A 23714-nucleotide genomic window follows, 5' to 3' on the forward strand; every position below is an offset into this window, starting at 1 on the left:
ATTCAGATATTTGGATGTGTGACAAAACGCTGTGGGCGGTCGTACGAGAACAGACTAGCCAACACCGCACCAACGTTATTTTAGTTAACAAACACTAACAACATAAAAAAAAATAAAAATAAAAATCCTTTAATGAAATAAACGAAAGAAAATGATTTAAAAATATGAAAATGAACTGAAACTACATATTACTTCCACAAAACTAAAACTAATTATCATTTCAGAGAAAATGTTTTTTTCTTTGGCAACTATTCCAATACACGAGCTAATCCTGTACAGGGTCGCAGGGGTGCTGGAGCCTATCCCAGCTAATTTTGGGCGAAAGGCACAATACACCCTGAACTGGTTGCCAGCCAGGTGTAGGGCACACACACAGACATCACTGAGCGGCAAAGGATCCCACGCTGCCCGTACACAAGACAGGCGAGTGTGCCACTGCACCATGAGTGAGTGTTTTGCCCCGTGAAATGAAAAATTCACAGTGTGTGCGGTACATGCGCTGCTGCGAGGACAGAAATGGAAAGGCATTCCATGCAACTGGTCCGTGGCAACAGCAAGGTTGTTATAGTTAACGAAACCTAATGTAATAACTAAAACGTAATAAACATTTTAGTCAATGAAATAAAATAAAAGCAAAAATGCTTAAAAAAAAATAAGAAAGAAACAACATCCGACGTTTCTAAAGCAATTTTAGCGATGTCCTTTGTTTTCATCTGTCAATTAATATCAAGCATGAGCTTCCGGGATAAATTTCAAATGAATTTTTTCTGCATTGCTCGACATCTGTCACGACAAAATAAGGCAGGTTATTTGTTTGAGAATTGAAAATATCAGTCATGTTATCGACTAATCAACGTCAACTCAACTTTCATCACGTCAAAGGAAAAAAAATGTTGACATTTCACCCCACGTGGGCTCTGAGTCTCGACCGTTAAACTTCACATGACGCAGATGCCGACTATTTAACACAATGTCGTAAACTGGCAAGTTCTTTGTCAACTTGAACGCCCCCTATCTTCTATTAGTGCCGTCCAACGTACGCAGAGGCTAGAGATGACCGATGTGAAAACTGCATGCACACACTTCCTCACTTGTCAACGGGAAAATGACTGACTCTTCCTGTAGATATTTTTAGACAAGGATTAATTTCATTGGGTGAGATAAGACGCCGGTAGTAGGACGGATAAATAAGTAAATAGGACATGGTGCGAAAAACAGGAGGCGGCAGTGGCGTCGGCCTCGTTTGGCCCTGGGCACATTCATTGATGCAGCGGAGATAGAGACGCCTTTCATCATTCCCTCTCAAGAGTGAGCAAGCACTGCAAATTCCACAACTGTCAGTGGGCTACTAAAAGTTGGGGTGACCCCAGCTAAGCAGGAGGGCTTTTAGCCTAGATGTGAGTTTAAAAAAAAAAAAAAAATCATTTTGCACTCCAGTGAGATGTTGAACCAAAGAAGCATTTACAAAAATCACAAAATTGTAAAACTGCAGGTGAGAATGACATAACACTACCAGTCAAAATCGTACTGCCTCTTTTCAGCTTCACTGTTCTGTATAAAGGGCACAGTGGCTTTTGCCAGGCAGGGCCTGGCATGGTGAGTGACGTGGGCGTCAGGAAATGAGCGTGTTATGAGATCAGTTTAACCAGTCTGCGCAGGGTGTGCCTTGGCATCAGTTTTGATGATAGCAGCCAGTGAATGAATGAATGAATACATGTTTCTATCGTTTCTTACATTTGGGTTCTGTGTAAGAACTAAAGACAAATCAGTTTTAACAGTTGGTAACATTTTCCGTTTTTTATGTGTGTCCATGTTGAGTTAAAAAAAAAAAAAAGCGCTATATTGGGCAGAGCTGCTCAAATAGCGGTGCGGGCCCCCCTGGGGGGCGCGGTGCGATGCTGAGGGGAGGTGCATGTGATCCTGGGGAACATGCTTTTTGTCTGACGTACTACAATTAAGTGTAATTGCACATCCACTCCAGTAGTTGGCAGTGGCGAGCTCATTGCCCAATGTGCGCAGCGAGTATTAACTATGGTGTAGGTTTGTTTTGCAAGGAAAAGGCTATTATTTATAGTTGCGGCGGAGAGTTGGTGGTGGGGGGGCGCAAATATTTTTCTTCTTGCAAGGGGAGGGGGGCGTACGAAAAACAACAAAAAATAATGAGAGCACTGATATAGGAGGACTGGCAATTTTGTACCTTTGGCATTAATGTCAAAGCAATATCGGAGGCGGGGCGACAATTACGTGCAATTAAATACCAGAAAAGTGGACATATTCTTTGACACGTTGCAGCCGCACAAGGAAACATCCTGAGCTGATCAATACAAAAATATAAAGATGCTGCAAAGTGGAGAAAACAATCCACTAAAAATATATCAAGATGCCCGGTAGCATCGTGCCGATATAAATCCGGAATATCCCCGTGGCATCTTTATGTCATAGCATGAGAATAGCTTGCACTTCCCGAAAAAGCCGATCCAAGAATTATGCTGCATTTGCAAACTCAAAAGTTTCCCACCTCAGCTGTGGAAGGTATTAAAAAAAAGCAGCGATAAAGGAAATATGTAATATCCAGCAAGTCAGCTCTGGATGAAACTTGTTGGTGCATTCCAAAGTATTCTTACTCCTGCACGCTCATTACATAACCTCCATTGTTATTAGCGGCAGTGGGAATGACAGGATTATCGTACAGACAAGACATGCCGTCAAGACTCTGGCAACGCCTGAAACATGAGCGCCATTAGGACACAATTACAACACGTTAGTGCGGCATGGATGTCTCAATTACAGCCACACTGCTCTATCTTTATTTTATTTTATTTTTTTACATTCACATCAACTTTAATGATGTCAGGTATTGTCATGACATACGCCCCATTAATTGCTGACACTGTCATTTATCCCACTGCTCATTAAACTGACATGATTTATAGCCACACGGGCTATAGTTGTTAGGGGATTTTATCATCTTGTCCTTTGAAATAGTGTGCGTATTCTTTCAATAAGAGCAGATTAACATGGTCTTGATATATGGGCAACATTAGGCGGAATCGGAGCAGATGGCCAATACAGTGCACTATCATGACAATTACTGACGCTGAGTACTTTTTCACTATGTGTTTTCTTGCTTACGGACCCATTCTTTTAACGCGCCAAGTCGCAGCCATTTTAATCGCTCCTCCTCATGGTGATGGATATATCTTTTTCACTAAAGTGCTGCCATTTGTTTTATAATGGACTGTTTATAAAGTGGTACACATACTTGGTGGTCGCAGCAGTGACATTTATTTGTGTTCATTTTACCCATTTAATTTAGAAAACAAATTTGAATACTTGAAGTGACAGTTATTCAAAATGGAAACAAATTTAAATTACAATCATTTAAATATGCATGAAAAAAAGTAACCTTCAATAAATATTGTTCATTAATTGTACTGTAAGTGTGGTCGCTCTCTCATAACAAATTGTATTGAACAACACCCTATTTACTAATTTTACTTTCAACACAATGTCCACTGATCATAACTCAAATGAATCATTCCCTAAACTTCAAAAGCATTTTCATTGTCCGTTTCATATTAAATCTGACCTCGTGGGAAAAATAAACATCTACAGTATTTTGTACCTTCATTTCACTCAATTGGGAGCAACACATGCGGGAATGCATGTATATCAGCATATTCTCCCCATAAACATTTAATTAGAACTACCTGACAAATATCTTTTAATAATAAATCAGATGAACCCAACTTTGAATTATTATAAAAAAACTAAAATAAATTACATGAGACAAGACACTATTTTGAATGACTTATTTTATTTTGACTCCAATGTTCACTCAAATTATCTGTTGGCAACTAAGTCAGATGAAACAACATGGGAGAAATAAAAGGCTGTTGCGTTTTGGCAAACTGTCCTCTTTCAAGAGATGCTGTGCAAAGGAAGAATAGACAGACCCAAATTGATCACTGATGCAGTGGTTATGGCGGTCTGTGAACCAAATATATCATGAGAAAAGCAATATCTATATGAAATGGATTAAAAAATGGACACGTTGCCATTGAGTGTTATTTTGTGCTTGTCAGTTTGGTTTTCTCATCATTTCATTTTCAAGAGTGCTGGTCCTCATTCGGGTCGTGGGTGAGCTGCGGCCTATTCTTGCTGACTGTGGATAAAAGAAACAGCGAACACCCTGGACTGGTTGCCAGTCAATCGCAGGCCACATAGACAAACAACCAATCACACTTCCATTCACACGTAAGAAGAATGTAGAGTCTTCATGTTATCGGAATGTGGAAGCAGGCCTGCAAAAACCCACGCAACGGGAGAACTTGCAAACTCCACATAAGAAGGCTGGAGCCGAGATTCGAACTCAGAACCTTGAGGTAGACGTGCAAACCACGGATCCAGCATGCTTCTCCAGTTTCTTTGGATGCAAAATGTTCTAATCTGGTGAATGATGCTTAACATGGGGTTGAAAGCCATTACTTTAGAACAATAATCAATTTTGTTAGATTGACGCGGCGGTGACAAATATTTGCTTCTTTCGGAGATGCAGCAAAATAGCAGACTGCTAACACAGTTTCCCTTAGCTAGATAATTAGGTGTGAAATTACTCAAATGTTGGCGAAAAAAAAAAACGTTCGAAATGAGTGATACAGCGTTGTTTTCCAACATATTAAGACTCGATCTCGATGAAAAGTGGCAACTGTGAGGAACTGTGAACCATCTTTTAAACGTAACGTAGACCTACAGTAGAAAATAGGTTCTTCTCTTCTATAAAATCTGGCAAATTCTATTGTTAAACCTCAATACGAGGCTATTTTTTTATTTATTTATTTATTTATTTTTTTAACAAGACTTAATTTTTCTAATGGTCGTGGAAGCCCGGCATGGGAAAAGGCCTGGCGAACGCTTCCACGCGGTGACGCAGCTCAGCGATGCGGGCCACTGTCTCAGGGTCCTCCAGTAGAAAGTTCTTGAAGTCCTGGAGCTTTCCTGCATGGCAATGGGAGAGAAGACTGAGAAGCCGTAGCGACGCAGGGCGGCCGCCTGATTTATCACTAATTCACATCTTGTACTCGCATCGCAATGCTTTGCGGCGCGCTCACCTGTCTTTTTCTTCACGTCCAAGGCAATCTGGAAGCCCTCGTCCATGAGCTCCACGACCCGCACAAAGTCGGCTTCTTTGAACTGCCTGGAGGTCAGAGCTGGAGCGCCTGCAACACACACCACGTAAATGAATCACAAAAAAGTAGCACGGCTAACTTTTTTGGTTTACTAAAACTTCACTGAGCGAGACGGGCTTACATCACAAGCGCTGCACACGGCACTGATTTTGTATGTTGCAGCGGATGTGTGCCTTGTCAGACATACAATGCCACTGACCTTTGATGATTTTTGCACCTATTCATTTCTGAGTTTTATGCTGCTGTCTACATTCCCATTGGTAGCGTAATACATTTTCAGTACTTGCAGACGATTTTCTGATAAATTCAAATTGTTACATAAGGTTAATTGACACATTTTTGTTTCTGCTATATACAATGCTGCCGACTACAGCTGCTGTTAAGATCACGATCACTTCTCCATAAACGGTATAGTGTCAATTTAATCACATAGTTTGACATTCACAAGCACATTTCATCGCTGCCCGTCAGATTCAATTCGTCTGTAATTTTTATGCAATTTTAGCCAAAAGTAGTAGTAAGTGAAAATAGTTGGAAAACAAAAACAAATACACTTCCGCTCTTGAATGCAACTTATGTTTGAGAAATGTTCCAGAAGTGTGGCAAACAACTTCAGTTTCCTAGTTACGCAAAAGTTGTGTTGTAGTCGCCTCTATTTAACGTCTGGAAATTTTTGGGGGGAAAATAATGAGTGAAAATAGTACATTTTTCTGGATTAAGCCGGCTTGCTAGTTTATAGTCACGCCGTGCAATGCTTCGTTGTAGAAGGACCCTCAATCGTGTGTCACAGAGGTAATAAAGTCTCGGTTTCATATTAAAATCCACTTAATAGACATGGTTAGTGAGCTCATTGTTTTATTTATTGCATCACTCATGGCTTCAGACTTTTAAGAAGGGACTTGCGAAGATGTCGTCGGGCAGAGGTTTGCTTTTGTAACATTTTCAAAGGCTTTTTCCACGGTGGGGGCTTCACATGATCAAAGATTTTTCTCAATTAATTGATCTTAACCAATGCCAGCGTTAGATAAGCAATTTAATGTAGTTTATTAGGTAGTATTGTGTTGACGTGAGTGTGCTATAGCAATATAAAGTATAATACAACTTAAACAAAGCGGAGTCCGGGAACTCAAGCTTTTTTTTTTTTCTTGTAAAGTTTTCATTTTGTAAGTACGGGGATTCCGCCCGGCAGCGACGCTATATAGTATGTACACTTGCCACATTGTGCTGCTTGTTGTTGTTGTCATGACGTGCATAAATATTTTGAATTGTGTTATTTTTAAGTACTGCTAATGTCCATTTTCTTCTGAAAAGGACATTTTCCCAAATTGTGTGACTAATAATGACTTATTCTATTTTAATTTACAGTCTCTCTGTCATGGGTGCATTATCCCTTACGTGCAAATCAACGTAATCATAAAATTCAACATGTGATAAAGAGCTAGCAAATGCAACGCAAAAAAATACATCAATAAAATGGGCCAGTGTAAATGTGAGACTTGCGAACTTCCTGAAAGATGATTAAAAAGCTAAACATATTTAATTAATCATGCAGTGCTCAGCGCTCATGGCTTAATTGGTGGCTGACTAATTTCCGTATGTGTGGCTGTATTTTTGTACTTTGAAAACAAACCAACAAACATAAAAGTATGATGTGCGCAAGGTAAATATGTTGACACTAGCTGGATGTTGTCCCTTACCAAGCCTGAGGCCTCCAGGGGTCAGGGCGCTCTTGTCGCCAGGGCAGGTGTTCTTGTTGGCCGTGATGGAGACCAGCTCCAGCACCCTTTCGGCCCGGGCGCCGTCAATACCCTTGGGCCGCAGATCCACCAGAACCAAGTGGTTTTCGGTGCCCCCTGAGACATTTAACCCAGAAAACATTTAACTTTTGAAGACGTGATGACGATTTCACGAAAAAAAGAGGATGGACTTTTAAATGCTTGTATACAAGTAGTTGCGGCTCACTGGAGAGCCTGCCAACGTATTATGTGCGAAATTAAACATTGCGAGCTCACTGGAAACCAAAGACTCAGAAGAACTTTACTGAAAATAAGTTATATTGATCAAGATTTTTCCATCATTAAATTATTCTAGTTGAAGAACTGCATAAGCAATACTGTATAAAAAAATGGACTAACTTTTGTTGCCTGTCTGGCCCACTACAATGACATTACTCCATATGCACATTATAAACTGAATTAATGAATGAACTTTATTGTCATTACATTTAAATAAATTTTTTTTTCCGTTTAGTACTTAGCAAATGACAGACATTTTTAGGACAATTTTCTGATTCGCAGTGAGCCTATTCAGAGTTTTCACAGGCCAAAGTTTGAGCTTTTCTACCATCTTGTGGCATCCCGTTACCAAGGAAATATACTGAAGTGAATTGAGGAGTTTCATTTACACAAAAGTAGTGCTTTGCCACAGTCTTATTGCAATCTAAGGGAATTAAAAACCTTTATGGGGGTGTTGCTGATTTCACAGTTTCATTATTCACGAGACAGCAGGAGGACGCCGTAATTCCAGCATGGCTTACCTGACACGAGGGTGTAGCCTTTGCTGAGCAGCGCACTAGCCATGGCCTTGGAGTTCCTGATAACTTGGGCAATATACTCCTTAAACATCGGAGATTGAGCCTGAAATTTAAACAACAAACAGATTGTTGAGCATCAAAGTCAAGCATAAAGAAAACAATGCGTCAGTAGAAAATAAGGTGACTGAAGGTGTTTGCACAACTGTCACTGTATCAGTTTTACCTCACGACAGAACACTTTATATTGATTTATGACGCTCTCTATTTTTGTGTTTATGTCCAAAAAGTAGATTTTGTTACAGTGGCTTGTTTCGTATAGTACGAGACTGACTCCGACTACCGTAGACAATTTCCAAGTGTGTTTTAACATACTTGCCGATTAAAGATGATGATTCTGATTGAATTTGTATTTACCTGTCGGAGTGCCACAGCAACACCTGCGATGGCGTGGTTGTGAGGACCACCCTGCAGTGAGGGGAAGACTGAGAAGTTGATCTTGTCCTCCAGGTCGTACATGATTTCCTTGCCTTTCTTGTCCACGGAGCGAACACCCTTGCGATAGAAGATGAGACCCGCTCTGAACGGAACAAAGAAGTAACAGCAGTGCGATTGATGTCAGCTACATGGACATTACGAGACATTACGACATTACCTGGCTCCTCGGAGGGACTTGTGTGTGGTAGACGTGACCAGGTCGGCGTGTTGGAATGGAGATGGGATGGCTTTCGCTGCCACCAGGCCGCTGATGTGAGCCATGTCGGCCAACATGTAGGCCTTGATGTCAGTGCACAGCTGAGGAAGAGAAAAAACTTTTGAATTCTAAACCTAACATCATTTTTGCCGCTTAATTGATGTCTGCATAATTAGTATGGTTGGTTAAAAACCATATCCTTTACTCAACTTTTTACCTGCTTAACGTATGTGATATTTGACTTTTGACTAATGCCGTATTCAAACAATTGAAGTGAATTATCAACAGGCGATTAATTGGTGGCGTTGCAACTGTTCTGGCTTGCAGCTTGTCCCATAAGGGTTGCCACGGCGTGTCACTTTCATGATTTGTTTGCTGTGATTATTTACGATTGTGAGGGTCACTTTTAATTTGGGTCGTCACCTTCTTAATGATTGAAAAAACAAACAAGTGAGCGTTACACTTTTTTTATTGCCTGCCGAATGAATGATTCTTGTTTCAAATGTCACTTTATGGTCTCCTCTGTTGAGTTTCCATGCTTTCCCGATGCTCGCGTGGGTTTCCTCTGACTTCCTCTCACATTCTAAAAACGTGTATTAGGTCAAAAAAGTATTTTAATCAACGTGAATGGGAATACTTGTTTCTCTATTGGCACCCTGTGATTAACTGGAAAACCAGTCCAGGGTGTCCAATGTCAGCTGGGATCCGTTGGAGCTCACGCCTGACTAATGAGGACAAACATTATAGAGTAAGGGACAAATGGACGGAAAAGGTATTTCAAATGAGCGCCGGTGTATTTAGCATGTCAGGATTCTTCCGAAGACCCACATATAATGTTTAATATGACACCATGGGACACGTCTTTGCCTTCTCTTGCCAACATTTATGGAGACGAGTCACCAGTAATAAACAGTTTGTGAGCATGCAAATGAGTCGCTGGCGAGGGATCAGAGTACCACATATTTTAGCGCTCCAGTAAAAATGTGCATTATCATGAAAATCTTAACTGGAGCACAACACGTTTGTTAGTGGGTTCTCTTGTGAGAGAGAGGGGGATGATCACCGCCTGCCGGAGGCTTGGGGTGTGCATAGGTGTGTGCGCGTACGTGTTGGTGTCGCTCCAAAGGCTATCCAGGTAACGACACTGGAAATCTGTCGAGGGGCCTGCCAGTTTGTGCCATAAAACAGTGAACGGTTCCACAGAGACACACTAGTGGGGGGTAGAGAAATACGGCTCTACTTCAGGTGTAGTGGCAGAGTCGTTATGGATCTTAATAAAGACACACAGTGCCGTAGTGGCGGGACGCTCCATCTGATGGCACCTTGCTAAAGTGGAGCTGTGCTACCAAGACGAATCAGTGGGTGGGTTTGACAAAAACGAAAGATAACAGGCTCTCTGGTGCACTTTTGCGAGAGTGAAGTGTGGTTTGAAGTTGCTTGGAGTCTTTGCCTTCACTCTGGTTGAATTGACAAGACATGAAGATAATGGATGTTGGCAAGTGTGAGGAACCAAGTCGTATCGACCAGTTACAGCGGCACCTGAAGTCAAATATAATCTGACGCTGGTCAACTTTTTTTTCCACACAAGCCACACTTGCCATGTTAAGTGTAAAAATAGGTTAACAGTTTGTGCATCATAATTTAATGCCGCAATTTCATTGTGCTGCTCCTTCTGGTGTCCCTGCAATGGCCACCTAATGCTGAACTGAGCTCAAATTGTCTCATTTCAGCAAGCCAAGAAATAAGCGCATGTCAAATGTTCCTTTGATTGGTGAAAAAAAAAAAATTCCTCTTCAAGCGTCCATTGTATTTGATTTGAGGGTAACTTTGACACAGGAGTTGTAAAAAAAACGGGAAAAGTAAGACAGGGTCAAGGGCAGGTGAGGCTTACGCACCTTCTTGACGCGAGCGTAGTCAATGAGGCGGGCGTAGGCGCTGGTGCCGGCGATGATGAGCCGGGGCCTGAACAGCTTGGCCGTCAGCTCCATCTGGTCGTAGTCGATGAGTCCTGTCGCAGGCTGCGGGGCGGGCAAGCGTTGAAGAGGAGTAGAGAAGACCAGGGGTGGGGGTGGGGGGGTGATTTAGGATAGAAATTGGGAAGGAACCAGATTATATTACACAAAGAAAGAGAGAGTGGAGGGGGGGAAAAGTTAGATATCTGAAGCTCCTTTGCAAACAACATCAAAGAGAGATTATTTCCATTTGTCGCTGCTACGTATTAAGTACTCCAGCTACCTTAAAAGGGGGGAAGGAATTTATTTTAAAAAAAAAATATTTCGATGTGTCGTATCAAGGAAGTGCAATTGAGGTAATGCGGCCCTAATGCAACTTTTCAGGGGCCCGATCAACCGTGGCAAAAAACATCGCAGGTTGGTTTGGAGACACTGCATGCTTTTGTATCGAAATAAGTCAAATTAGAAGTAATGAGTAAAGCTTGCCTTCCGCTCAAGGTTGAGAACGAAAGATAATACAAGGCGAGAGCAAGACGGCAGGAAAAAAAAAAGGGAAGAGGTGATAGAAAAAGTCAGACAGGTGAAAGGAGCTAGAGGGGAACACTTTATTTTAGACAATCTGATAATCTCCCATCTGCAAAGCACATCTACGGCTGCCCTCTCGTTCTATCAAGCTGACCGTAGTGAGGGCAGAGCCAGCGGTGATGGCCGGCCCGTCGATTTCCCATTATCTCTCCCGCAGAGGGATCCCGGCTGCTCATGCATCACAAAGGCCCGGGTAGGGTGACTCTGAGGGCCATCCATCAGGCAACCTTTGCCAGCGTGCATTGATGGAAGCGAGACACAACCGTAGCAATTTAATCCACTGGTTATCCCAATGCTTAATTGATGATAATTGATGGTTGTGACGATCAAATCCCTTGATCGAAAATCTAGTCCGATCACGTGATTGTCAAATGATCGTTGATATGTTCTTAATAATAATAATAACATCATTAGAGACCCCTTAAAATAGACATTACATTTTCACCCGTAAACACGCACTAGCAAAAATTTGTGAGTTTGAGCCTTTGTCAGAAGCAGCAGCATAAACAAAGCGATTGAATGCGTAGTGCAAAATAGGACGTTAGTCAGTTGTCAGCCATTTTTTGCTCCCTGTCCCACACTGGGAAATATTATGACTAAACTGCATGTCCACATGGTAGTTTGTAGCCACTGTTTATCATGACTTTAAGATCGTAAACACGCAGGAAGAAGAGGGTCAGGGGGCTCTACTTACATTGAGTTTGTAGGGCATGGACTCAAAATAGATGGAGGTGGCTGAGATCCTCTTCACATCTGACATATAGCCATGGGTCAGACTGTTGGGGGGATAACACAACATGACTGAAAGAAGTGCTCCCATAAATGGTTAAATCAATAGTTTTTACAGAGAAATCAAAGTACAACGCATATCAAGCCATGTGTAAATACTGACTGTCCGCCATCGGGAAGGTCCAGACCCATGATGCGGTCATGGGGGTTGAGAACGGCAGTGTAGACGGCAAAGTTGGCAGGGGAGCCCGAGTAAGGCTGGACATTGACGCCCCACTTGGCCGGGTCCAAGTCAAAGGCCTCCAGGGCTCGCTTTTGGCACAGGAGCTCAATTTGATCCACCACTTCTGCTCCGCCGTAGTATCTGTCGACATTGGAGATGGTTAAAGTTTCTACGAGCACAGTCCTAGTCCCTGTTATAGGATTCGGCTATATTCCGGTGCCGGAAGGAAGTGGTGTCACCTGGCTTGCCGAATGCGGAATACCAGAATCAAAATAGCAGTCAGTGTTTGCACAAACTCTTAAGGCTTCTGCTAGAAAGTGACGACAACAACAACAACAAAAGTAACATAAAGCCTACTAGGAAATTCACTTGAATCAGACGCACTTTAAATCGTGTCGGGTGTATGCTAAATACAGATTCCCAATTAACATGAGTTTGAATGTGGTTGGTTAATTGTGAACACTGCCACATCCCAGTTATAAGAAGTTGTGCACACTTGTGCATCTACTTTGTCAATGTTATTTTATTTTTAGTTCTTCCCCCAAAAAAATCTTTAAATTCTCTTATATATGTCATAGGTCAAAATATATTTTTTTTAAAAATAATGATATATCTTTGTTGTGTATTTTATTTATCAAAAAAAAACTTTATTTACACTGTAACAAATTTTTTAATTTATCCAGGGTGCTGTAGATCCCCTGGGATGATTTGTTCATGTAAATGGCAAAAAACACGACGTAATAAAGTTCAGTTTCCAACTATTTATTCCACTAGCATCCTCCTCGCACAGGCTCAAAAAATAAAAATAAAATCATGTCTAGGAGTCACGCAGGTCCTCGTGATATCCGCTCACAACATGCGGGATGTTAACAGTTCAAATCATTCTAGTGAAATCACACACCAGCGCAACACAACAGATGGCTCTACTATTCCATCAATAAAATTCCTCTTTTGTTTCATTCCATAATAAAGGTTCAAGTAAGCAAATGTGCAGGAATGCTGGACACTTTCCCTTTGCTATTTAGGATGTGTAACAACATTTGCATCCCCGTGTTTGCACGTTTATTAACACCACTAACGAGACAGTGTGCGCGAGGCTGACACACTCACCTTCTCCCTGGGTAGCCTTCAGAGTATTTGTTGTTCAGACAGGAGCCCTGAGCCTCCAGAGCGGCTCGGCTGCAGAAATTCTGTGGCGAGAACGCAAACAAAAAGTGTGCCGATGAATTGCACAAACCAAAAAAATGATAATGATGGCAAATTAAAATGTGTTAGGCAATAAGAGGTGAGTTCTCCTTTTCGATAACATATTGACTCTACAGGACAGGCAAGTGGGGGCATTCTGTGAATATATTGGGGGGATTTGTTTTTTGTTTTTTTGGGGAAGGGCTTGCATAAATCATAAAGCCACACAATGGACCTTGGTAACACAAACACAATCAGGAGAATGTCTGACCTTCCATCTATGAAACTTTAAATCACTTCCACGGGATATTTTTCACTATTGACTATTTGTAGAATGCGATTATGCTATTAATTATTCAATTCATCAATTGATTGGATGCAATTTTATTTTGCATTAAAGTTCATTAGAAAATCATTTTTTTCCCCAGATTACTGTATATTAACTAATTGTTGTTTTGGGGGGCATTGTTTTGAGATTATAAAGCAACTAAATGAAAAGCTGATTGCAAAGTAAAAGCAGATATTTGCAAATGCCTTATTTTGATCGGACAAAAGAAAATTCTATTTTCATGCTGGAGTATGAATGGAACTCTGAAAATATCACTGTTGAGAGGTTGAAATCAGGCGATTTGGACAACTTTAACAGTTATAAATTTGTCACTGACATAAGAGAGCGATTCAGCAGGTGAGTGACGTAAAAATCACTCGAAACAACAAATCAATAATGAAATTCATTTCTAACACTCTCAAATATCGATTTTTAGCGATATTATTGATTTTTTATTATAGCCCTAATTGCACGTAATGGCAGCATAGCATGTTATGTTTAATTTCATCATTGTGAGAAAAGTTTGTTCTGGTTGTTCCAGAGTATTTTTTAACCATCTAATATTAATTCAAAAAAATAATTGAGTGATGGTTTGTTACTTTGCCTAATGGTCGATCAAGGAAATGAAATCACTCCTAATCACCTACGTGTTCACTGTATAAAATCTAACATTTTTGGCATTATGCCTATATCCGATTTTATACGAGGGGGGTAAAAAGCATTTATAAGTGCTTGTATAATTCAACAACATCATAAATCACAGCCTCCAAATTGATCACTAAAATAAATTATTATAAATACATAAAGATTGCTCTCTCAAAAAGATTAAATTAAAACTAATCTTGGCAAAAGGGAGGATTTATTGCTGCGGTTTAGTTTTATGCAGCTTAAGATTTATTTATTGGTTGTCATCGTACCTCACAGAGGCGCATACATAGGCCAAAATGTTGTTTCAAATGCCACAGGCGTGTAATGTGTATTTACCGTGTGAGTTGCAAAGAGGAAGCATGTGCATGTGTGTGAAAAATACACAGAGGGCCTGCCTGAGCCGCATTGAGCTCTCCTCAGGCTCGCGGTACGAGGCGTGGAGGAGGCAGAATGAAGATATCAACGTTATCTCGCACCAGAGCGGCGTGGCTTTGTGTGCAGAAGCGGCCGACACGCTTCGCTTGAACTGCTACTGCGGCGAAGAAAAAGAAGGCGCTCAGAAAACCTTGTCAAGTAAGATTTCACCTCCTCCTGCCTTCAAATGAAAACAGGACACTAACCAAAGCTGCTTTGGTCCGAGTGAAAGCGTTTTTCGCAATGAGATTTCAATGATTAGGTATTGCTTAATAGAGATAAACTGACCTAGAAAACATCATTTATCAACAGAGGCGGTTCTTCAAACCACCAATAAAAACCCATCTTGAGAACTTTGATCCACATTGCATTGGATTGTTTTTTATTTTATTTTATTTTTTTTTTTACCTCTGATGCAATTAGCTCCAAGCCACGACACTGTCGGTCTTTCTCCTTCAACAGCAGGTCCCACATCTCCGGGTCGTCCTGAGCCAGACTTTCCTGGCCTGTCCACGGCCGCTCTTCGTCTGCCACATGGCTAGCAACGTGGGACTGTTGCCCGCGTACGCAGATGCGAGCAGGGGCGCGCTGACACAATGGCTGTGGGGGGGCAAAAAAAAAAAAATAGATAAGAAGACAGAATGATTCACGTTTAGTTTTGTTTTTAAACACCCCAAGAAAATGTCCAGACTGAGAGGTTCCAACAAAATCACAAATTTAGCTCCATAATGTTCCTTCGCTGATGATCAGTTTTTACAGTCCAGTACATTTCCTCTCCCTTCAGCTTGATTTGCAAATTTTCTAACATGTAGCCTGATGGAATTTGACACTTGCGTGTTTTCATGATATGAATTATCAGCATGGTTGTTCATTATGCCAACCTCAGCACTTTTAAAAAGCGACTTTTACAGCCTCAGTGTACCGAAAGAGAGAATGGACTCAGCAGTTCCAATTTATCTAATCTGGATTCGGCTAGTTCCACTGCTGCGACGTTCAACCATTTAACTCTGTGTATACTATATATGGACCTAAGTATTGAGACACACTTGCCTTGACTAAGCCTGAATGTGTTTTCTAATGCTATTAATCGAACCTTGTGTGTTCCAGTATGACCCAAGAAAGGCCCATAAGGGAATGGTGGGATGAGTTTGGTGTGGAAGACATCAGAGCCTAACTTAACCCCCATCAAACATCTTAAACCCATTTCACCACCTCCATCTGCTGTAGCTGCTTGATCCAAATACTACACAGTGAACCCCAACTTGCACTTCCCCAAATTGCAAAAAATCTAGGCCACTTGTACTCTCAGTTAAAATGCATATTTGGCCTCTATTGTTATCGATGGCAGTATTGAAAAAGGTTAATAGTTGTCTGTTAATACTACAAGATGGAGTTGACGTGAAATTTTTAATGATTTGGTCTGAGAACAAAAACGGCAAATAGGTGAATGGGATGACAAAAACCAACAAAGAAAAATAAGTGCTATTAATGGGGGCCAACACAGAACTGCACACCAGAATGGCATTTTAAAATATGGACAAAATATGCGCGAACATGCAAAATATGTGCTCTTAATATTACATCAATATTTAATCAAGGGGCGGAGTGTGGTTGCTCATCCCTATCAAACACACACAATGGGCTTTTTCACACGGCAATCCTGCCAAATTGCAGCATCAGAGTTGTAACAGTAGATGTGATGTTAATCCTTTGTATTTTACACAGAACGCATCTGGCAGCAAACTGCCGCAGAGTGCAAGAACAAAATACCACAGGGTATCATGGCTGGAGAGAAATCCATGGTAGATGTCTAAAACCATTTGATGAATAAATTGTTAAGTCTGTTCGAAAAATATATCTCAAGGCATACGGAAAAGGAGACTGTAACCACAATGACACGTGTGAAGGTTGATTGGGCTCACAATAGATTGGCGGCCTTGCGTCACTTAATCAGCGGTTAAAAATGACGACTGTTGTGTCGAAACCACCCTCGCCACCGCAGGTCTGTAGTTATCGTTCTGCCCGTGTGTGAGAGGGCGTGAGGGACGGCCTCCCTTGAACAGCGCCATTAAAAAGCAATTAAAAAGCTAGGGAGTTGGCTGAAAGTGAATACAAAAGCACATCAGCAAGCTTAGTCAATGCAGCGCATGGTAATTTAGATTTCACAAACTGAAGGAACGCAAAGGCTCGTTTCCTGACAAGATCCATTTTCTGTACTGCCTATCATGTTCAGAGCGAGAGTCGAATCCATCTGACATTAATTCCATGATATTCAGCAGCGTCCTGTGACAGATCATCAGGGGTGCCACCGGAAATGATCCAATTTCACTTCATTTGTGTTGTCGACACACAATCAGGTGGTCTACGAATGTCTAGGTCACATGCGCAGCTGACATTATCCGCAACTGGAAAATCTTGCGGTTCATTTAACTACAAAAACAATTTCCCTGCACTGATCTCTTGCATGCACTCCAGCAAGTACTTCCGCATGTATTTAGACTGCATGTGTGCACGAGCCTGCGACATGCGCCTCCCTCTGTTAAATTTAAATGCCTCAAGTCCCCTGCCGACCCTCCCACAACGACGCACAGCGGCGCAAAACTCCTCATTCTTTATCTGCTAATCAAGCAAAACACCAAAAGAAAGAAAACACCACCCTTGCGCACACTAATGCAGCACTTTTCGCTAGACTGAAAATAGGGCCCTATATCTATCGGCCATCCATCTATGCCAGCAACATTTTTCTTAGAGAAATCGATGCAACAATCAATAAGAGAATCAATTCAAAATGATCAGTTTGCGACAACTCTAGAAATTCCACATCACAGTAAGGTGAGGTGGCTATTTCTGAAAATATGCCTGTGAAGAAGCTGCACTGAATTTTGCCAGATTATGATGTCACAGTAGGGCTGGATTCCCTGGCCGTTGTGACCATGTCCAAGTGTCCTTGAGCAAGATATTGAACCCCCAGTTGCTCCTGATGGTATGTCATCGAGAGGTAGATGATGTAATAGTGTGAAGCTTTAGTGTTTTGACACAAACAAATGTGTGGGGGGAAAAAGCAAGGCTCCTTCAGAATACTAGATGTATTTTTTTTCTTATACGAATTTATTTTCCACATGCCGTCCCTTCTCTAACAATAGGGATATTGTGATATACAACAGGTGTAATATTTTTATCTTGCTAGTTTTAAAAGTTACACTGCCGTCACAATCCTTCACTCGACTGGTAGCTAGTCAGTTGCAGGGCAGTAGCTGCGTGGAAGTCAGCAATGCGAAACCACTACACCACCAAAAAGCTGGTCTCAAAGAGTTGGAAAAGAACGCATCTCACGATTCAAGATCCAACCCGCCTCAAGCTGTGCTCCTGCAGGTGGCGGAGAGGACAACGGTGACATGCCAAGGGAGGCGGCTGGCACGTTAATGGCAGAGGTGTTGGACTCTCTGCCCTGCCCTTCTCTCACCTGTGGCAAAGTAGAAAAGGGGAGAGGAACCCATCACCTCCTTTCCCCTGCAGGGTTCTGGAGGAAGAAGAAGAAGCACAGGGGGAGAAAGAGGCGACGAGGGCCTGGCCGCCTCTCGCTGAGAAATCACACGGGTCATTAAGCCTTGACGGAAACTGTCCTTTGCTGTCTGCGCTTCTGCGCAGGGAGGACCACAGCGCTGGCACACAAAGCCAGAAAACACTCTTGCCATGCCTCATCCCTGCTTCCCCTCCTTCCTTCTGTCACCTTACGGCGCTACGCATCTTGGCGCCAAGTAGCATCAGCATGCCGTTTCCTTTATTAGCTGTTCATCAAATTTGCCTCCGAGTGAAACGGGGCTGCTTTTAAACAAACACATGGGTCACTTCCCTGAGGTCTATCTGCACACTTTGCCTGACGGTTAGTGGAGATTAATTAATAATGGTACGCATGAAGTGATCCAAAGAGCACAGGAGCCAAGACACGAGCAGCAAACATGTCACACGTGGACTATTTTTAGGGGACAGATTACCTTGTCGGTCCAAGGTGAACTTTTTTTTTCTTTTTTAAATCAACAAGGTTGCTTAAGGTCAACACGGTGATATAGTGCTTAGAAAGTGTGCCTCACTGTACTGATGTTCGGGGCTTAGAATCGCTGACCTTTCTGTCCATGGATTTTCAATGGACACTGTGGCTTACACACATGCATTTTAGGTCGACTGAAGACTCAAAATTGTCCATAGGTGGGAATGTGAGGTTTGTTTGTGCCCTGTGATCGTCTGGCCACCAGCTCAGGTGTGTACATCGGTTCTCTTGCCAAAAGCCAGCCCAACCCTAATGGCGATGAGCATTACAGAAAACATTGGATGGCTGGATGGATGTTTGCTTTAGTGCGCGGTTTTCCATATTATCGAACTTTCTGGCACACCCCACTGGTGTATCAATTGGCGCTGGCTGTAGAGCTGCTTTTCCACTCCACAGCTCGGCTGAGCTCTTCTTGCCTTGGTTTGGCAACAGTAGCATGGGAGACTGCAAAAAAATGTGCCAGATTGATCCCATCAGTCAGAACGAGGCACACTGGCAAACAAAGAGAACGAGGATCTTCTGTATTGACTTGATGGTATGGTACGTATCGCGCCATGGAAAAAGGGCATTGGTCAGCCAGAGCTGTTGGAACACAGCATTTGCGACGACAAAGAGGATCCAAATGTGTATATTTACTACAGATATTACTAGAACATCACTCTAGTGATGTTCCACTTACATAGATTTGGCGCCTATCACCATTCTACAAACACGTCTCGTGGTTTATCATCCTGGAACTGCACTGCTTGCAAGGAATGTGACTTTAGGCAGTTTACCTTCTCTGTCGCAAAGAAAGGTGGTAGCGAGGGAATGTAAAAATGTTCCATCCCACCTTCCTCTGTATTATTGTTGCCCATTTCCTGAGGCGACTCTTGAGGCGAGTCAATTTTATAGATGACTGCCGTCTGTCAATGGTCATACCAAACAATCAGGCGGGAAAGACAAGAAAGAAAGAGGGGATTATAAAGAAGGAAGGTAGTAGCAAAAGTAGAAGCATCCGTCAGTCTGACACAGTTTCCTTTGCTCTGTCAGCGGCTAATAGGAAGGCTGTCCGTTACAAATTACCCCGTGATTCAGTCGGGATGGCACTCAACTGAGGAAATCGGAATGGGCCTGAAGAAGCGTGCAGTGATGGGAGGCAAAGCCCAGAGCGGCTTCCCTCGATCCAGGTCGGAGGTTTGTCAGGGTGACAATCAAGACTTTAAAGATGCCAGTGAAGCCAATCGTCAAGTCACTCAGCTGTCCGCTGCCACGGCATGTGTCTACGCTACACCGGGCACAGTTCAAAACCGTGTACTGTTTAATGCGGCCCAGACTGAATGCAAAGGTTTTTACATCTAGCTGAGAGAAATTGTGTGTTAATGTTGCATGATGTGCATCAATCCGACAAAAAAGCAGGAAAATGAACAGGGCTGTATGTGCCCGAACACCTCAATAATTATTTCCAATGAAAATAGGAATGTTAGACTGAAAGCACAGCTGCAAAAAAGTCAAAACTGTGGACTGTGTTGTATAACTGCAGCATCTAGAGCACAGGTGTCAAACTCAAGGCCCTGGGGCGAGATCCGGCCCGCCACTTCAATCCATTCACTCTTGTGCCAACACGGAGATGCTGGTGCATGCTTTTTCCCCCCGCATTGACTCCTGTTATGCCCTGCTCTCTGGTCTTCCAGAAAAAGCAATTCAGTTTTCCAACTTTTACAAATTCTATATATATGCAATACATACATGTATATATATACATATATATATATACATGTATATATATACATATATATATATATATACATTATATATATATATATATATATATATATATATATATATATATATATATATATATATATTATATATCCCTGATCTTATTGAACAACTTTGAGAAAATTAAATCATTTAATTATATATTAAATATTTTTATTGTTACAATAACTCTGAAGAATGAATGTCAAAGGCAATTCACAACAGTTGTGATTTGTGACACAACCAATGTACCAAGCTGAAGGTTATTTCCTTTTTGGGCAATTTTCTCCTTCAGCATTCTGAATGGGGCTAAACTAACTCAAATGAGCACTCATCTGACGTTATGCGTGCCTATTCGTGAGGACAACACATGACTTGGCCAAACAAAATCTTTTAAAAGTTCGCCTGTGACCCTCGCTTAACCAATTACCAAGCAAACCAATTAGAAACACATGCAAACATGTGAATCTAAGTAACGGAAAGATTGCAACTTATAAAACCGTCTCTGAATTATCGGCACATGACACTTTAGAATATGGTGGGTCACTTATTGCTATTCAACATTAACCCATAAAACATCAGATTTGTGACAGCGTGACCAACAGTTGGGAATTGCTATTACATGTTTATGTATCCATTAATCAGTGTCCCATGCGGACGTTAACTCACCGAAGGTATTTAGTATCTCTCACGGAGCACAAATTATTTCTAAGGAACTGCAGTTTCTGAGTCTTAAGAATGCCTGTTCTGTAATTAAGAAACCACAGCAACCAAAATCTAAAGTCCAATGTCCTGCCAACAACGGTCTATGTTTGACGGTGAAATTAAAGAGTTGGCGAAGATAGGAGTCGTTTGCATGTGTCCGACTTTGCACAGACAGTCACACACTGACTGTATAAGTGGAACAAAAATGTTGGTACCCTTTCGTTAAAGAAACAAAACCTCACAATGGTCACCAAAATAACTTGAAACTGACAAAAGTAATGATAAATGGATTGACAATAGACCAGTATTGTTTTGAGCTAGGCATGAAGAGAAGCATATCACGATATAAGTATTACATATCGGTTGATATCTATATATATGGAGTTAGTTTTTTACCATTTACATTTTATTTGAATAATTAATGGTTAATGAGAAGTTAACGCAATTGTGAAAAAGTCAAATAAACCGGTCAATATAAAAATGATCATCCGGCCTTATTGTGAGTCATCACCGGCTATTTGTCGCTGTGTGATTTGGGTCACTATCCTGTTGGAGGATCCATGAGATGCATAAAACAGGCGCCATGTCTTTGACGACGTTTAGTATGTTCGACTCAGCGATTAGCGTCCACCAGCCTCCTTTCTTGTCCCACAGAAAACGATGTAAAATAATTCCAAACAAGTGTCTGTTACTTCAGGGGATTTCAACTTTCACACTTCATTGGTGGCATAAAACTTTTAGAATGCTCCAGTATCGGGTGATTCTCAAAGTGTGGCACAGGTAGCACTAGTGGTACGCGGACTCACTCTAGAGCTATGTGAAAGAATTACTTAATTGAACGTCCAATCTGTGCATCAAGATACAGTGACTTAAACACACTTTGACTCCAATACATTAAGTACAGTTCAGTTGTATTTAGCCTTAAAATACGGTAGCGTTGCAATAGAATACAGTTGCATTTAATCTTTTGCAACTGTTTGTTTGGAAATGACGCCCTCTTGCCCCAAGAAAAATATTACATTTGTAAATACTGAAAAAGAAAATGGCAAAACAATCAGACTGACTGTATATGTTGAGGAACCTTGGATCATTGACTACGTCTGCACAAAATGGCCCAGGAGTGAATGAGATTGTGTTAGCTGTAATAATTATTTCATGTATCTGTGTAAAGTTTAACTGATTGGATTAACCATCCGAGCCATAGTTACACCTATGAACAACAATCACAAATGTTAAACTTGCTCTATATTCAAAATGGAAAATCCTTATGTGAGTGGTCATCACTAAGTTGGGCCAAGACAAGGACTTGGCCATTTAGGCACAATTACTCATGCATGTTAAGCGTTTCGATGACGTGTCTCACAAATCATTCACCACAATAAAAACGACAACAGCAAAGCAGTTAACAGATAGGCACGTTTTCTTCTTTTCGTTGTGTTCGGGGTGTGCTGAATTGTTCATCTTGAATACACCATATCGAGAAGAGCCATAAGTAAACTCTTGTGGAGTTACCTCGTCATATTTAGAGTCACTTACATGACAGAAATCGGCTTTTCTGTGACAAACACAACAACTTTATCACTTACATAACTATCAAAATTGTTAGTTAATATTTACCGAGTACCCTTGGGTGTTTTTCAGACACTATTTGCACTTTGGAACCTTATTGAGGGTGAAAACCAAACATTGATAAATGCTTCACTCGTAGTTGAATTGATGTGGGTTTAAAAAAAATCTATAGTTAAAATATTTTCCCTATTAAGACACTTCAAGAAGATTATAAAATAACAACAATAATAATATAATTAAAATATAAATATTAGTGATGAGGTGATGTTCCATTCAAACAAGCACACTAGTATCAGCCAGTGCAGCTCATGATGAAACTGAGCAGTGGCTGTTGCATCATTACTGCAGCCTCACTGACATAATACACACTAGCTGGCAAGCTTACACTTCCAATAAGCCCTGGTCACAAGTGCGCAGGGAAACGTAAAAAAAAAGACTACATATTTAAACAAATAAGTAAAATGTGAACTCATACGCGTGAGAAAAAAAAGAAGTCAATGGTTAACAATCATCGCATTGCAAGAACGTAGAACAGCTTGTGTGATTACGCTAGCGAGCGATTGACGAATAAAGAGTGCAAATTCGTACAACAAAAAAGAATTAAAATGCTTTCTTATTGAACCACTAACCCGGGCCAGTTGTCTCGCAGCAAAGGACAGCATGTTTCCAGTTTACCAGACCGGTTAGGAGAAGAAGCAGCTCAGCCTGCAGCCACACTGCTGCCACACACACCAGAAGAGGGCTGAACAAGTTGTTGGCAACGGTTGGTGACGCCATCACGCACCCTCGAAAGGCGTGATGGGATATGGAGTCTTCTGAGAGTAATTACACAACCGAGCAGCCAAAGGAATTTCTTCAAATTGCAGTTTGAATTACTGTACAGCACATTAATTTACTCTTCCAAAAACAATATCGACAACAATACACACGCACACACACACGCACACTCGTACCAGATGATAGATAATTTCATTATTTCATGATTTCTTTTAAATAATTAAGCAATAACACACGAGAGTTTTCATCTACTCGCAATTTTTTCTATTATTCTTGAATAATTTATGGTGATGACGAACCTCTGCTCCACACTTCAACCCATTCCGCAGTAATACAATGAAATTAATTGGAAAATCTGGAATATCTGTGTGGAAATGAATGAATATTTACTTTGCAAA

At 41.3% G+C, this 23714-nt stretch overlaps 1 protein-coding gene across 1 annotated transcript; it reads right to left on the reverse strand.

Moving 5' to 3' along the window:
- Nucleotides 1-3797: 3797 nt before the first annotated feature.
- shmt2 (serine hydroxymethyltransferase 2 (mitochondrial)) lies at nucleotides 3798-23314 on the reverse strand. Its single transcript, XM_088309761.1, has 12 exons — nucleotides 23169-23314; nucleotides 14886-15077; nucleotides 13013-13092; nucleotides 11843-12043; nucleotides 11645-11726; nucleotides 10309-10431; nucleotides 8375-8514; nucleotides 8137-8299; nucleotides 7726-7825; nucleotides 6887-7042; nucleotides 5112-5219; nucleotides 3798-4998 (listed from the first exon to the last, which is right to left on the reverse strand). Exons 1-12 carry the CDS (start codon nucleotides 23199-23201, stop codon nucleotides 4871-4873), a joined length of 1506 nt encoding a protein of 501 aa, XP_088165887.1. The 5' UTR covers nucleotides 23202-23314; the 3' UTR covers nucleotides 3798-4870.
- Between the last annotated feature and the right edge of the window lie 400 nt (nucleotides 23315-23714).

Source organism: Idiotropiscis lumnitzeri, chromosome 11, assembly GCF_059441095.1.
Source record: "Idiotropiscis lumnitzeri isolate Australia: NSW breed Sydney's pygmy pipehorse chromosome 11, RoL_Ilum_1.0, whole genome shotgun sequence".
Lineage (NCBI taxonomy): Eukaryota > Metazoa > Chordata > Actinopteri > Syngnathiformes > Syngnathidae > Idiotropiscis > Idiotropiscis lumnitzeri.